Genomic DNA, 15,634 nt, shown 5'->3' with positions numbered 1-15,634 from the left:
CATCCAATGCATCTAAAAGGTGTATTAGCATCTTATAAATTTGATACTTATTTTTGTGGAAAATTACTGCTCTTATTTTGTGCTCTGGTGTTCTCAGGAAGAAGCACAGGAGATACTATTATTGGAAATACTCCTAATAGATTGCATGTCTCTTATGGTAAGCTAGACAATTAATCATCAAATCAAAACTAACCCAACCCTTTGGCCTAAACCTCATCTGACCGTCACTTATTTTCCTAGAGACACTTGTGTTTATGAGGTTAATGGGAGAAATCTCCAGCACTCATGGGTCCTTCTCATCCTCACCGATCTACATATGGTCAGAAGTGTGCTGGTCATTTCCACACCCTGTCAAGCTTATGATTTGGACCTGAAGGTGACTGAATTATTTCTCAAGATAGCTGGGACTAATTCCATACAAATAAGATTGTATGGTTTTGAAAATAAGAATACCATTGAGAAAACACCACTGATAAACAGAGTTTAAAGAAAACAGAGTCAAGGAAACCCTGTTTGACTGGGCAGTACTCCATATAATATTGAAACAATATGTTAACAATTGTTTAGAATTCTTTGTTTGGTTTATCTAAATTATGATAACTATTATACATGGATTTATTAGTTTATCAAGCATTAAAAGCTTAACATGTTAAAATTACAATTGGCCTCTCAGTGATTTAGAAACAAACAAAAGACAGTCACCGCAGGTCAGTTATCCTTGCTGGTTGGGTTGGTTTCCGGGCTACAGTTATCGACACATACATCTACAGCAAACTCCTGATGTGCAAGAGCTACTTATCATGTGAAGGATTACTGAGCAAATACACCAGTACACAACAATACACAGCTGACTCACAAGTCAAATGCAGAGGGCTTTAATCAATGGCAAAAAGGTACATACATAGATAAAAAAAGTAACAGAGGAGGTGTGCTTTTAGTTCACAGTTCTGATGGTAGGACATGCTGCTGGTTACTAGTCTGGTCCCTGGCTGAATGCCATGTCTCTAGGTGTCCTCTCTCCTCCCTGGCTGAATGACCGGTCTCTAGGCATTCTCCCTCTCCATAACATCCCCAAACCTTTGCTCTGAATCAGCCGATCAATGTTTAGGGTCCCCCCCCCCAGAATGATAAACGTTGATCTGTATGATTCAGGGGTTGGATGGATAACTATGCCACACATACATTTGTATTTCCTGCTAATATCTACTCACTTCACACTAGTAATAATATTCTGACTACCACAGTTGTCATTTATCACCTACGCTATCCCTGTCCTGTGTCCCTGAATCTGCGCCCTGCCCCATACATCCAAACTACATCGGAACAATATAAAAAATAGTAAAATATAATGCTGAAAACTGTATATTTTGTTGAGTTAGACAAGAACTGTCCTGGTTTATGCAAAAACACATCACAAACATGGTACACAAAAATTGACATGGATACTGAGAACAAGCACTATCAGTACTGCAAACTCGTGGATTCAGGCAGAGGACCCTATGCAATCTCAAGTCTGACCTAAATGAAGTGACATACCTCGAAACAGTGAGGGACTGTGAGTATGCGTGACAAGTAAATTTGCCGCTGTGTGTGTGTGTGTGTGTGTGTTTTTCACTGCATGTGACAAGTCTGTTGATATTTTTGGTCTTTGTCTGGATATATGCATTTGTGTATGTGTCTGTGTGGAGCTGGAAGAAAGAGGCAATCCTGGACAGTCTGAAGGATACTTCAAAATGTACATTACAGCACTCACATTACAATAGTACTCACATTAGGGCTATTACAGTGAGGGGGTGTGGGAAAACAAAACCATTTTTTGGGGTGTTGTGATACACTGTCCCTGTTTTACACTGGGGGTTGGGTTCAGTGGAGTGGGCAGGGCAGGTTGGGCATTGACGGGTTACTTGGCGTTGGCAGAGGAGCTGAGCATCTTGCGCACGGCCTGGGTGATAGCGTCACGGTCAATACCGTAAGCCTTGAGCAGTTCAGCCGGCTTGCCACTTCGTGGCACATGAGCAACTGCCATACGGTGCAGAGAGAAGCCCTGCTCGTTCACCACAGCTGAGCACACTGCCTCCCCCAGGCCACCTAAGGAATTGCACAAAACACAATTCAGACTGAGATGTGCAGTTTAATCAGTTACAAAGACATATGGGAATTTCAGTTCAAGTTTGCTTTCAAGACAGTGCTAGTGTTGCAACCTCTCAACATACAAGGTCACATATGTGTAATTTTTAATTCACTGACAGTGAACTACTCACACAATAAGCTCAACCTAAATCAATTCATTTTTCAGCATTTGAAAACTGATAGCATGTTTACTATTCATTACAATCTCTTTCTCTTTATGTCTCCATTTTCCTTCTAGTTTTATGCTCTGACTCATTTATTTTCATCCCACTCCATTTCTGGCATCCTTTTCTCTTTCTCCCTTTCTCTCTCTCTCTCTCTCTCTCTCTCTCTCTCTCTCTCTCTCTCTCTCCTCACTCTGTCTTTCTTGTTCCCCACTCCCCTTTCTCTTTCACCTCATCCTCTGGAGGTTTCCCCCTTTAGCAGCTGCTTCAAGAGCAGCTCTGGTCGAGGTCTGGCTGCTGTTTTACATCATAATATTTTGCTGCTAGCCTTTCCCTACCCTTACCAAACTCACAAACATTCACAGTGTTTTTTTTATTTTTCTCTCCATATTTTCTCTGCGTCTCTCTGTCTGCCCATGCGCACCCGCACACACACACACACACACACACACACACACACACACACGCTGGAGAGGAGTGGTGCAAGGCTGCCTGTATTATCTAGGTCACCCACAGCCTCACGGGCTCACACTCACTTAAGAAGACCTGACAGCAGGCTACCCCTCTCCATGCCCTCACACACACACACACACACACACGCATGCACTCACACACACACACACACACACGCATGCACTCACACACACACACACACACACACACGCATGCACTCACACACACACACACACACACATGCACTCACACACACACACACACACACACACACACACGCATGCCCTCACACACACACACACACACGCATGCACTCACACACACACACACACACACACACACACACACACACACACTCATAAACACATTCACACAGCCACACTCTCACACTTTTCACATACACACATGCGCAAATGTTGAGCCTGGATGACAAATTTGCCCTCCATGACAACACACTGCACATTCCCTTGACCAATAAGCGGATGCCACTACATGACCGTGTGAACCCTCTAGCCAATGGAAACATTTAAGCACAGCACGTCACAGCATTTGAACCAATAGGAGTACACTTGCAGCAAAATGTAGTGCCATGGGGTGAGTAGGCCTCGCAGGGCAGTCAGACAAATGTGAACTGACATTCAATTTGAAAAATGAACATGTTGAGACAGCACAAAGGACACACCCACCCTCATAGTAGTGGTCCTCCACAGTGATGATGCGCCCCCTGGTGGATCTTGCATGGTCGATTATGGTCTTAGCATCCAGTGGTTTGATGGTGAAGGGATCGATAACACAAATAAAGATCCTCTCTGTGGAGTCATAAATCATAATTAACAAGGCACTCGTGGATGAAAGTAACTGTGAATTACAACAAAAGCTCATCATGTTTATCACAGTACAGTATGTGCATTATGGGGCTCAGTATAAGAAAATCGTTAGTTAGCACCCTAGTGCCTGATTGATTGGCTGCTTTGTCATTTAATGGCTGCCTAAAGCTACTATAAAAGAAATGTAGCTGGGCTATTCCAGCCCAAGGTCATGCTAGCCTGACTTCCAAGCCTCATCCACTCTACTTACGTTGGCACGTTCGCTTAGAGCATCCATAATGCAGAGCAGAGGGCTAGCATACATCACTCAGGCAGTGGATCAGAGTGGATTATAAAACCTTGAAAGCCCTTACCCAGAGAAACCTATTCCTAGCTTCCAAAAAGCAACTTGGAAATGTGTGTCTGAAATAAATTATGCTTCCAATATTTTTTTTTCTATATAAAATACAACATTGTGAAAAATAAGAAAAAATAGGCATTACATCAAAACAGATAATTATTTTGAAGTAGATAAAGTAGAAGATTCCATGAGAACCCCCCCCCCTCCCCTAAACAACACACAAGTGCTTTCTGCTTTCTGTACTGAAGACGAGAACAAGAATATTCAGGTTGTGAGCAGGGATGGATTAATTACCCAGGGGCCCAAGGGGTCAGGGGGCCCTGAAGCTCAAGCCTTTGCATGGAATCATTGCCTCAATATCAACAAATCAGGATGTAGGCTATGAATCTGATTGAATTTAGTATTTGGGCATTCCCCAAAATGCACCAGAATACAGGAAATCACATCAAACAAATTAAAAGTTTTCTGGGGGAGGACCCCCAAACCCCCCCCACATATACGACAATAAGTGGGGGGCCCTTAATGGGCCCACGGGCCCAAAAGTTCATAATCCGCCCATGGTTGTGAGGCCGTATCTGTCCATATCATACCTTTCTTCAGCTGCTCCGCAGCAGCAAGAGCCTCGTGGAGGGTCAGTCCTGCTCCAACCACGGTCACCTGGTCATCCTTACTCTGGCACACCACCTGGAACACAACACAGGTGTGTCGTGTGTGCAGGTAAGATGTGGAACACAACATAGTTGTGTGTAGACACAGATGTAGAATACAACATAGGTGTGTGCAGGTAAGATGTGGAACACAACACACATTCATTATATACTCCTCTTTATCTGACTATGATTGTTTGTTTGTTTGTTTGTATGTTTAATTTAAGGCCATTTGAGCAACTAAGGCTATTTAATGGCCAGACTAAGATTGTGAACCTTAGCCCAGACCTTACCTCAGATGACCTACAACAACCCTAGGCCTAAACATCATTACCTTACTATTCAAGGGGATAAAACTTTTATTACATTTATCACTGTTGACACATTCACTACATCGGTAGAGTATAAGTTCAGAATCAGAGTTGGGCTCTAAGATCTGGAATTAAGAAGCATCTCCATACTTTTTGTCATAATATATAAGACAGAGATCGTAGCACAGACCTTTTGGGTTACCCTGTGATATGCACTATAACGTTATACAAGTGTCATACATACGTTTTCCAGTGCTTCAAGTTGTTTTCAGTGCATTGTATTTTGACTGACAAAATAGTGTGTATTGGTGAGGAGTGAGGACTTCTGGTTGAAGTATGAAGAGTTTGGGTGGTTTAAGTTTTTGTGAAAACGATTGCAGAAAGCCGTAACTCACTTTGGCTTGTCCAACATGGAAGTCCTCATTGCTGTTGTAGATGATGGAGGTCTCAGGTCCGCTGGTCCTCACATAACACACTCCCTGGCAATAGAAGCACAACAACAGGTCTCAGAGCAGCTGAGGGACAGGGGAGAGTAAGATGTACTGTATGGTGGTGTAGAGGAGGGGGCCGCATCATAAACATGCAGTGAGCTGGGCTAAGATACAGCTCAGTTTTTATATAGGGTAAAAGGACATAGGGGACAGGTGTCCACCTTTGCGTTTGCGGCAAGCTCAACAGCCCTCTCAGTGGACACCCCATCACTGGGGTAGAAGACGGTGGAGTTGGGGATGGACCTGAACATGGCCATGTCCTCCAGACCCATCTGGGAAGGCCCGTCCTCACCTAGGACACAGGTGAACATGCATTCACATACACACGCGCGCACGCACGCACACACACACACACACACACACATACAAACATTTGCACATATAAACAAATACCTCCACACATAGTTAAAGACAGAGTCAAAAGAATATGTCAATTTAAAGACAAGTAACAAGGTAAAGAGTAGGGCATGCAGACAACGGTCGACAGTCAAGAGTAGCATGCAGTGTACCTGGGCTAACGGAGGGACACCTGGTCACCCGGAGATGGCCTCCGAGATGGACAGGGGGAGTGAGGGAGGGAGGGACTGGGTGCTTAAGAGTGCACAACCTCCAGAAGGTAGGAAGGGGGGGGGGGTGAGGGAGAAAACAACACACATTAGAGAAACAGAGAAAGACATCAGGAGAAGGGGGGTCACCAGTGACTCAACATTGGCTGCTACAGTGGCCTGTTAGGGAACATTTTGAAAAATACAGTAACAGTGGACAGTATTCAAGGGGCAAAGTCTGCCTGTCGGTTTGGTCATGAATTCTTAACCACGTTCCTGTAGAGCCCTAAATGCTGCCTGCCTTTGTTTTAGTCTCTTTTTCTTTTTTTTATTTTAGTACTTTTAAGTTACATAAACAAGCTAAAACAAGTGCAGTGTGGCTGGCCTTAGGGAGCTACAGGAACAGAGGCAACTGAGGACTGTGGAGCAAAGCTGGGTGTGGTCGTGAGGAGGTGAGGTAGCAGTTCAAGGAGGTGAAAACACACGGGAGAGGACCCTGGAAGGTGCACAGGTGCATGGCCACAGGGGGGTTAGGGGCGTGTGGGGGTGCCTGGGAACTGGGAAGAGGTGTGATTGGCCAGTGTGGACGGGAGAGCTCACCAATGGAGAGCCCGCTGTGCGAGCCGCACAGGTTGATGTTGCTCTCGGAGATGGCGGCCATGCGCAGCTGGTCGTAGGCGCGCGTGAAGAAGGAGGCAAGGGTGCTGGCGAACACCACGTTCCTCTCACGCGTCGCACAGCCCATGGCAACGCTCACCTGAAAAGGAGAAGAGAAAGGGTTCAACCACAGGTAGAGCTCATTACCCATCATGCTTCTGGGTGTGCAAATTGGAGCAGGTTGGACTTGGCTCATGCACCAATCGAGATACAGGAAAAGCGGGCACACCTCCTTCACTAAAGGCTATGAGGCATCTGCCCAGCAGGAGGTGTTTCGGCAGTACCCTGGAATGACAGCTCAGGGGCACACAGGAGCGGGATCAGTGGCCGTGCGCGCTGCCCATCCCAGCTCATTTCCTATTTCCTGCGCCTGTCATCCAGCTCAAATCCTCCTGCATATTTTCAGAGCTCAACTTCACGGTGCTAGCCGTCCGAAATCTCTCAGCAATATAAGCACCTAGAATAACCCATACCATAACCCGCTCCATGATCCTGCCACATCATCCGAAATACAGAAGGAACTCTGGAGGGGAAATACTGATTTTACTGACATTGAGCATAAACGATCTGTATTGCCAATAAGTAAAGAACTAAATTCAGTTATTGTTGTTAAAATGTTTAAACATTTTACTAATTAAAATGAGTAATGTCAAAAGGAAAGTAAATTAACTGTCTATCATATTACTATGTATTTACTTAATATTAATGTCAGTGTATTGTAATTAGTTGTGTCTGTTGTGATTGTTTACGCTCCATTGTGTGGGCACGTCTCTAATTAGGATCGGTTATGGCTCTGATGAGGGGTGCAAGGCTTCGTCAGCCAATCAAATGCATAGCTCCGCCCACTGCACACATTAATATTCAACTTCTCAGCAGACCTGTCACAGCCAATAATCACCCTCCCCCCAAAATGCCTGACCTACATCCTTTTGGCTGACTCTACTGCATGATAAAACCGCACTCAGAAAGCAAGTGGACTGATCACAAAATTCTACTCTTTTGTGAGAGATGGAGAGGCCGACAGTTGTAGGCTTGACAGAGAAAGTGGACATTTGTGAGAGTATTGATTAGAGTGAGAGACAGAAATGATCTGTGCTAGGAAGAGATATGACTCGTATGTATGATAAGGCAAGAAGAAGAGGAAGAGGTTATTTCCCTATGCTTGGCTATCAGGAAGTGTGCTGATGCAGTGGATTCGGAGGCGTAAGTGGGTCACGTCTTTGCCAGTGTTACATTATGGATGGGCAGACATGCATTATTCAGCGAACCAGCAACAGAAAGAGAGACCCAGAGAGGCATTTAACCCAGCCAACCACACTGCTGACAGCAAGACTGCCATCTATAGCAGAGGGGAGTCCTCCAGATATTACATACATCCCCAGCCTTATAGCTTCACATCTGGTGCTCTATGAAATATACATTGAGGTGATGTCCTCAGTTACAATCGCCCTATTTCTGCTCCATTCAGCAACTGCTGAGGGCCGCAGATCGCACGATTGCTAGCGTATCGCACACTCTCATGACCGACCCAGTGAGGCATCTGATGAAGCCTACGGAGCAGAGTTCTGCTTGAAGGGGCTCTAGACTATAGCGTGGGAAGGACAGAGGCCTCTTACCATGTTCTGCTGGGCGATGTAGCACTCCACGTAACGGTTGGGGTGCTCGTTCTTGAAGATCTCTGAGTAGGTGAGGTTCTTGGTGTCTCCGTCCAAGGCCACCACGCGCTCGTTGTAACGGCCGAGCTTGGCCAGAGCCATCCCATAAGCCTTCCGCGTGGACATCTAAGGTGAAAAGGAGCAATAGGCACACACCTGATTCCCGTTTAGGGGCAGCCGTGGCCTACTGGTTAGCACCTCGGACTTGTAACCGAGGGTTGCCGGTTCGAACCCCGACCAGTATAGGCACGGCTGTAGTGCCCTTGAGCAAGGCACCTAACCCCTCACTGCTCCCCGAGTGCTGCTGTTGTTGCAGGCAGCTCACTGCGCCGGGATTAGTGTGTGCTTCACCTCACTGTGTGTTAACTGTGTGCTGAGTGTGTTTCACTAATTCACGTATTGGGATAAATGCAGAGACCCAATTTCCCTCACGGGATCAAAAGAGTATACATACTTATTTGGAACACACATTGAAATATTGTACACGTTTCTATGGTGATATACAGTACAGAAGTGTTATAATCTGGACGAGAGATTCCTATCGATCATAAAACACAACAGTTCGATTTAAATTGTGTATTTATGTAGAGTTATACATATTAGAAAAATACATTTTGTCTGTCATAACTAAGACTGAGGGGTGATCAAACTGATAGACCCCGGTGGGTCATAGAGGGTCACACCTTCTCGCCAGGCTTGTAGCTAGGGCCGCTGGGCATGCGCATGTTGCGCAGGCTGACCGGTGGGGCGTCTTCGGCGGGCGTGGCCGGGTACATGCGCTTGTTGCTGTTCAGGATGCGGCTCTGCAGGTCACGCATCACACTCTCGGCCATGTCTTTGGGCAGCGGCTTGGCATGCCAGCCCATCTTATCCTCCGCCACTGTACACACACACGACACACACACACACACACACAAGCACACACGCAGGCACACACACACACACACACACACACACACGCACACACGCAGGCACACACACACACACACACACACACACACACACACACACACAAGCACACACGCAGGCACACACACACACACACACACACACACACGTGAGAGAATGAGGAGAATGAAGAAACACACATGAGTAAGGGCAGATGTTACTGTCTGTTTTCTGGAGGTTAGACATACTGAGTGATACGATCAGTGTTTAGTGCTGAGCATGTTTACCTGGGATGCCTTTGCCCTTGATAGTCTTAGCGATGATGGCGGTGGGCTGGTGCCTGGGCTGAGACAGAGCTTTGCACAGCTCCTCCACGCTGTGGCCGTCCACAACAATGGCGTGCCACCTGGAGACACGCAGCCAAAGGGGATCAAACTGATGCTTGAATCGTTCATGATACATACTATACTTCACAAACTGTAAACCCATACAGAAACTACCCATAACTATACCACCACACACATACAAACTCCCACCCAACACACTCACACACACAAATGCACTCACCCAAAGGCTTCACAGCGTTTCTGGTACTTCTCCACATGGTGTTGAAGGGGAGCAGGTTCACTCTGGCCCAGGCGGTTGATGTCCAATATGGCCACCAGGTTATCCAGCTGATAATAGGAGGCGAAGGACATGGCCTCCCACACCGCCCCCTCAGACATCTCTCCATCACCCAGCAGGCAGTACACTCGGTAGCTACACACACACACACACACACACACACACAAACACACACAGTCCACACCAATTAGTCAAGCATCTGGTTGCATTCATACATACAATAGACAAGTGTGCTTAAAATGGCAATTTGTTCACCTAATGACATTTTGGGATATTAGCATTGTGATGATAATACTCTTTGCTATTCATAAAGTCACAACCATGTTCTTCTGTTCTGCTACACCATCAGCTTTTCCTATCATTTAAATGAGATGTAAGGGATCCATAAAGCATATGCCACACACATTTAAGGACTACATATTCACCTCATTCACTCTCAATATTGCACAATAACCCATGCATTAACGAGTAGAGCTTCATGAATATGTTTTTAGACCTTGTAGTCAAGGTGACTGATGTTCTTCCATGTGTGATAAACCTGAGAAGCCATTATTGACTAGAATACCAGAGGGAGGTGGTGGCTCAGAACACTCTGGAAACCCCCTCTGTCCCCTTCTCTCTTTGTCATGACTTAATTTGACATGACACACATTCCAGTCAAACCTGTTCAATTCCATTAAAGGTGAGAGACCCAGGGCTGTGAACGGACTGGGGAATTGACTGTCTGTGCTTTGCAACCCCCCCCCCCCCCTCCTCTCTCTCACACACACACACACACACACACACACACACACACACACACACACACACGCTCGCACACACACACACGCTCACACACAGCCTTACTCTCTCTATTCTGATATCTTTTCTTACTCCTCCTCTGACAATCATCAGAATACAGTCAGCCCAAGTTTGGTCCTTACTTACCATAAAACACAATTACACGGTTGGATTTGTTGGTTTTGTTTGAAAATAGGATTGGTTGAGGTGAGCATCTTTGCTAATGTCAACGGTACAGTTATGGTTACACATGGAAGCTCCCTTTCACAGTCCACAGCATTTCTCAGTTTGGGGAGCCTGACACCTATTTAAGCACATGTGTTTGGATTTGGATTTGGATTTGAATCTGCATCTCCCTCTGAAATCCAATTTTGTCTGGATAGTATAAATAACTAGGCGACCGCCGCTGGGGCCTCTGGTTATTGGAGCAGAAGATCTGGGGAGGGCAGCGCATGCCGCAACTACACACCCCAAAAAGCTTTAGCTAAAATTAACACACACATGCACACACACACACACACACACACACACACACCACACACACACACACACACACACACACACACACACACACACACACACACACAATAGCACAAAAAATAAAAAGGAAGGTGTGTCTCTTGGCACATCAAGTTCACAATTCAGCTCAGGTGTGCAGCGAAAGGTCATGTATGGTTGTCATGTTTTATCAATCTGGTTTGAGTCACTCTGTAGCACCACCATGCCTCCATCTTACCTGGACTTATCAAAGTACTTGCCGGTGTAGGCCATTCCACAGGCCACACCAAGGCCCTGACCCAGCGAACCGGTGGCTACATCCACAAATGGCTGCTTCTGGAATTACAATTCACAAACACACATATCAGTTGCATTGCATTTTTCCAATGGGAAGTTATGTAAGGCATGCATGAATCTGTGACACTGCAGGTACAAACTGTGAACAGCCGCATGGTGAGATAAAGCCAGAAAGGGAGTATCAGGGTGTGTGTCCCCTCAGGATGAACGCTAATATCCTTGTGCTTGTGTGATGGATTGTGTCAACTGTGTGTGTGTGTGTGTGTGTGTGTGTGTGTGTGTGTGTGTGTGTGTGTGTGTGTGTGTGTTTGTGTGTGTGTGTGTTTGTTTGTGCGTGTGTGTGTTTGTGTGCGTGTGCGTGTGCGTGTGCACGTACGTGTGTGCGTGTGCGTGTATGTGTGTGCGACGTGTGCGTGTGTGTGTGTGTGTGTGTGTGTGTGTGTGTGTGTGTGTGTGTGTGGTGTGTGTGTGTGTGTGTGTGTGTGTGTGTGTTGGGGTGGTACTCACGGGGGTGGGGTGTCCCTCTAAGGTGGAATCCACCTGACACAGGCTCATGAGCTCACTCTCCTTCAGGAAGCCAGTCTCCGCCCACATGGAGTAGAGTGCGGGAGCAGCATGGCCCTATAGGCAGGGGGTACACACACACACACACACACACACACACACACACACACACACACACACACGCCACACACACACACACACCACACACACACACACACACACACACACACACACACACACACGTCGCACACACACACCACACACACACACACCACACACACCACACACACACGCCACACACACACACCACACACACACACACACACACACACACACCACACACACACACACACCAACATTACAATACACATCCCAGAATACAACCTCAACACACACGCCAACATTACAATACACATGTCAGAATACAACCTCACCACACACGCCAACATTACAATACACATGTCAGAATACAACCTCAACACACACGCCAACATTACAATACACATGTCAGAATACAACCTCAACACACACGCCAACATTACAATACACATGTCAGAATACAACCTCAACACACTACTGGGTAGGCATGCACTGTAAGAGCAAAATAATGAGCATTAAACATCATTTTATTGATTTGTATGTATTATATTACATAATAATTACATAATCTAAATAATCTAAAATAATTTGAATGGCCACAACTATTGAAATATCACCACACAATTACAAAGGAAGAATTCAATTACTCTGATCATTCACAATCATTCCATGAGCATAAAAGCCAGAGGAAACAAACAAACAAACAGCAGGATTATTCTGGAGTGTTTACCTTGGACAAAATGAATCGGTCATTATTGGGGTTTTTGGGGTCCTCAGGTCGGTATCTCATGGTGTGGAAGAAGAGGACGGACATAATCTCAGCTGCGCTGCAGCATGAGGTAGGGTACCTGAGTTTTAACAGATAGTGCAGGCTGGTCAGGTCACTTATTCTCAAACACATGCACGCACGCACGCTCACGGTAGTAATGCTCACAGTGACACTGAAAAGTCAATTTATTATACGGGGGATTAAAATCAGATTTTTTTCTTGATGCCATCTCCTCATAGTGACAATTTTAATCTGTGATGTCAAAGCACCCATCTACAGCAATAAATAGAAGAAGGGAAGTCATGATTTTTCTAACAGTGGGATATCGGCATTGCATTTTAGCAAATTACTGTTTCATGAGGCAGAACGCCGCCATTCGGTTTAACTTGAACAGCGCGTGCCACAGCTGCCTCCTCTCCCTCAGTCTGTCCGGTCTTACGTAACCCAACCCCATTTTTTCCTGTGATACCGAGGCAGCTGTGGACAACGGTGGGCACATTTCACAGCAATCGAGGATAAATCACAGAGGATTAATAATAAAAATGCTAAAGTAATGTGTTTCACCCAAACATTTTTTCCTGAGACCCGATACGATGTGTGTTCTTTACAAACTCCTAGGCATACATAGTAGCTACCCGCCGCTGTTTGATTTTGAGACATCCAAATCCATCAGTAGTCTTTCATGCGGCGCCTAATCTGATGCAGGTGTTTGTTCTCTTCACAGGCTTCATCAGGGTAGAGTAGCCCAAGCTACAGAGCAGTTATTCTACAACCGAATCCCCATTCCGTGAGAATATGTCTAGCATCTATGTAAATATGTTCCGAAAATAGCCTATATCTAGGCCTATGTATCTTACACCCAAAAAGAGCTGTATTCACATTCAAAACATTATTGCAGATAATTTCATTTAAAACCAAAAAATATGAAAACATTTTTATTCATATCAAGAATCCCGATAGAATTGTATGTGACATTTTGGGAAGATTTAACGGTTTGTTTGGCTGACTGGGTGAACTAGGCCTACTCTTAGTTCGTGACACTAAAATATAAAGGTACTTGAACAATGCTAGTTGGCACGCGCAGCTCCTCGCGCGCGCTCCTACGACAAAGCGGAGATTCCGAGCCTTGCTGCGCGCGAGGTGCTTCGGAAGCCAGTGCGCTACTTTGCACATTTATTTCATAGTGACCACTTGGCTATAGTCTACACAAATATGACTTCTTACGTAATAGATATAAAAAATATTACCATTCAAGAATAAAAGTAAACCTAGACAATAATTGCTGAAGGCAAATAAATATGTTTCTATTTTCTTTCTCGGATAGAAGCGATATCTCCACAAATAATTTTAAACAGTCAATCTCCCAATCCTTCCACATTTCAGAAGTCTTCATATCATAATTTCATTGTCTTCCTATGCAGAGTGCACAATGAGCACAATGAAGTAATGTGTGTGTGTGTGTGTGTGCGTGCATGCATGCATGTTGCATGCGTATTTGTGTGCATGTGTGCAAGCATCTGCTTTTGCATTTATGTGTGTATCATGTGTGTAAAATAGTGTTCCCTCACATGCCTCAGACCAAAGTGAATGATGACTCTCTGTGCCCTCAGAGTTTGCCAGGCGTGAGAGTGAGGCTTTTTGTGTATGAGAACACTGAGCTTTCTATTGTTTTAGGGTAATGGAGCAAAAGAAGACTTACCCACTGCCTGCTGCTGTTGTGGCTTTGATGGAGTTGATCCGCAAGCGATTGGCAATGTTCCTCAGAGCCTGGACAGTCTGTTGGTCAGGTTTATGGTAGTCCTCCATCATTACAATTTGTCAAAAAAGCAACCAAAATGCACCACTGAAAAGCACGGATAGATACAAATGAATCAGTGGAGCTATAACCACTTGAGTGTACACTTGTGCGTGTGTGTGAGAGAGAAAGAGAGAAAGGGAGGGAGAGGAGATTTGGGGGAGAAGAGGTAGAGGAGGAGGAAGAGGAGGAGGAGGAGGAAGAGACGAGAGGCTGGATTTATCCAGCCACACACACAGTGAAGCGTCAAACGCGTAATGTTGATGGGTGAGTCTCGTGGTACAGGAGGAGCAGAGCACAGTGCCCTGGCTCTGTCAGGGTGTGTTCATGAGGGTGAGAGAGAGTGAGAGAGAGAGAGAGAGAGAGAGAGAGGGAGAGAGAGGGGGGGAGAAAGACAGCGAGAGAGAGAGAGAGACAGACAGAGAGAGAGAGGGAGAGAGACAGCGAGAGAGAGAGGGAGAGAGAGAGGGTGAGAGAGGGAGAGAGAGACAGAGAGAGAGAGAGAGATTAAGAGGAGTTTTGAGCAGCCATCCAAAATAATCTTTGGCTACTGGATGCAAACTCATTAGCAGATTTGTGAAGTGTCCCCTGTCCTTTGTCTCCATGACAGACATCATAAAACACTGTGCTCCAGTTCAGACCTCTGTGGACATTGATGTGGGCAGTGCACTTGTTATCTGGGGACATTGATGTGTGCACTTGTTATCTGTTGGTGAGGAAGGATAAGATGGGGGAAAAAGGAATAAGTTAGAAAACACCATCCATTCATCTGTCAAATATTTGTATTTTTTCCATGTTTGCAAAAGTAAAAAATAAAGTATGTTTTGGAATATACATGTAGGGATTTGCACTATGTATTTTTCATATGTATTATGTATGTATCATTAACTATGGTAGTAATAATACTATTTATGTAACTAATATAATTGTACTTCCCTTCACATTTTCCCTCACATCCAAACATTTGAAATGCTTTAGATGAGTGCAGGACATTAAGGAAGTGAAAGAGACAAAGAAAAGTACATTGTGTTCCTTCCCTTGCATTGTGTGGAGTGTCTGCCTCGTGGTGCTGCATGCAACCGAACTGAAATGTGGATGCCCCTTCAGTCCATCTGGAATGCTGCAGATCTGCATCCACATTGTTTGTAAATCACCAAAAA

General features: G+C 45.3%; 1 protein-coding gene across 1 annotated transcript; it reads right to left on the bottom strand.

Moving 5' to 3' along the window:
• Positions 1–859: 859 nt before the first annotated feature.
• Positions 860–14,826, bottom strand: LOC121706792 (transketolase-like). The gene is made up of 14 exons (XM_042088813.1): positions 14,379–14,826; positions 12,641–12,758; positions 11,815–11,928; positions 11,249–11,346; positions 9,676–9,867; positions 9,396–9,514; positions 8,904–9,100; positions 8,182–8,346; positions 6,509–6,665; positions 5,525–5,655; positions 5,268–5,351; positions 4,505–4,598; positions 3,434–3,556; positions 860–2,088 (listed from the first exon to the last, which is right to left on the bottom strand). The coding sequence occupies exons 1-14, from the start codon at positions 14,486–14,488 to the stop codon at positions 1,901–1,903; spliced, it is 1,890 nt and encodes a 629-aa protein (XP_041944747.1). The 5' UTR covers positions 14,489–14,826; the 3' UTR covers positions 860–1,900.
• Positions 14,827–15,634: the final 808 nt, after the last annotated feature.

The sequence above is a fragment of the Alosa sapidissima genome, chromosome 4, assembly GCF_018492685.1.
Source record: "Alosa sapidissima isolate fAloSap1 chromosome 4, fAloSap1.pri, whole genome shotgun sequence".
Classification (NCBI taxonomy): domain Eukaryota; kingdom Metazoa; phylum Chordata; class Actinopteri; order Clupeiformes; family Clupeidae; genus Alosa; species Alosa sapidissima.
Note: the sequence above shows the minus strand (reverse complement) of the source record. Positions and strands in the feature narration are given on the sequence as shown.

Coding starts and splice junctions, on each gene's coding strand:
- LOC121706792 (XM_042088813.1), bottom strand. CDS start 14,488: ATGATGGAGGACTACCATAAACCTGACCAACAGACTGTCCAGGCTCTG. Junction 9,515..9,675: donor AAACGCTGTGAAGCCTTTGG/GTGAGTGCATTT, acceptor GCGTGTCTCCAG/GTGGCACGCCATTGTTGTGG. Junction 6,666..8,181: donor ACATCGCCCAGCAGAACATG/GTAAGAGGCCTC, acceptor TCTCCTTTTCAG/GTGAGCGTTGCCATGGGCTG.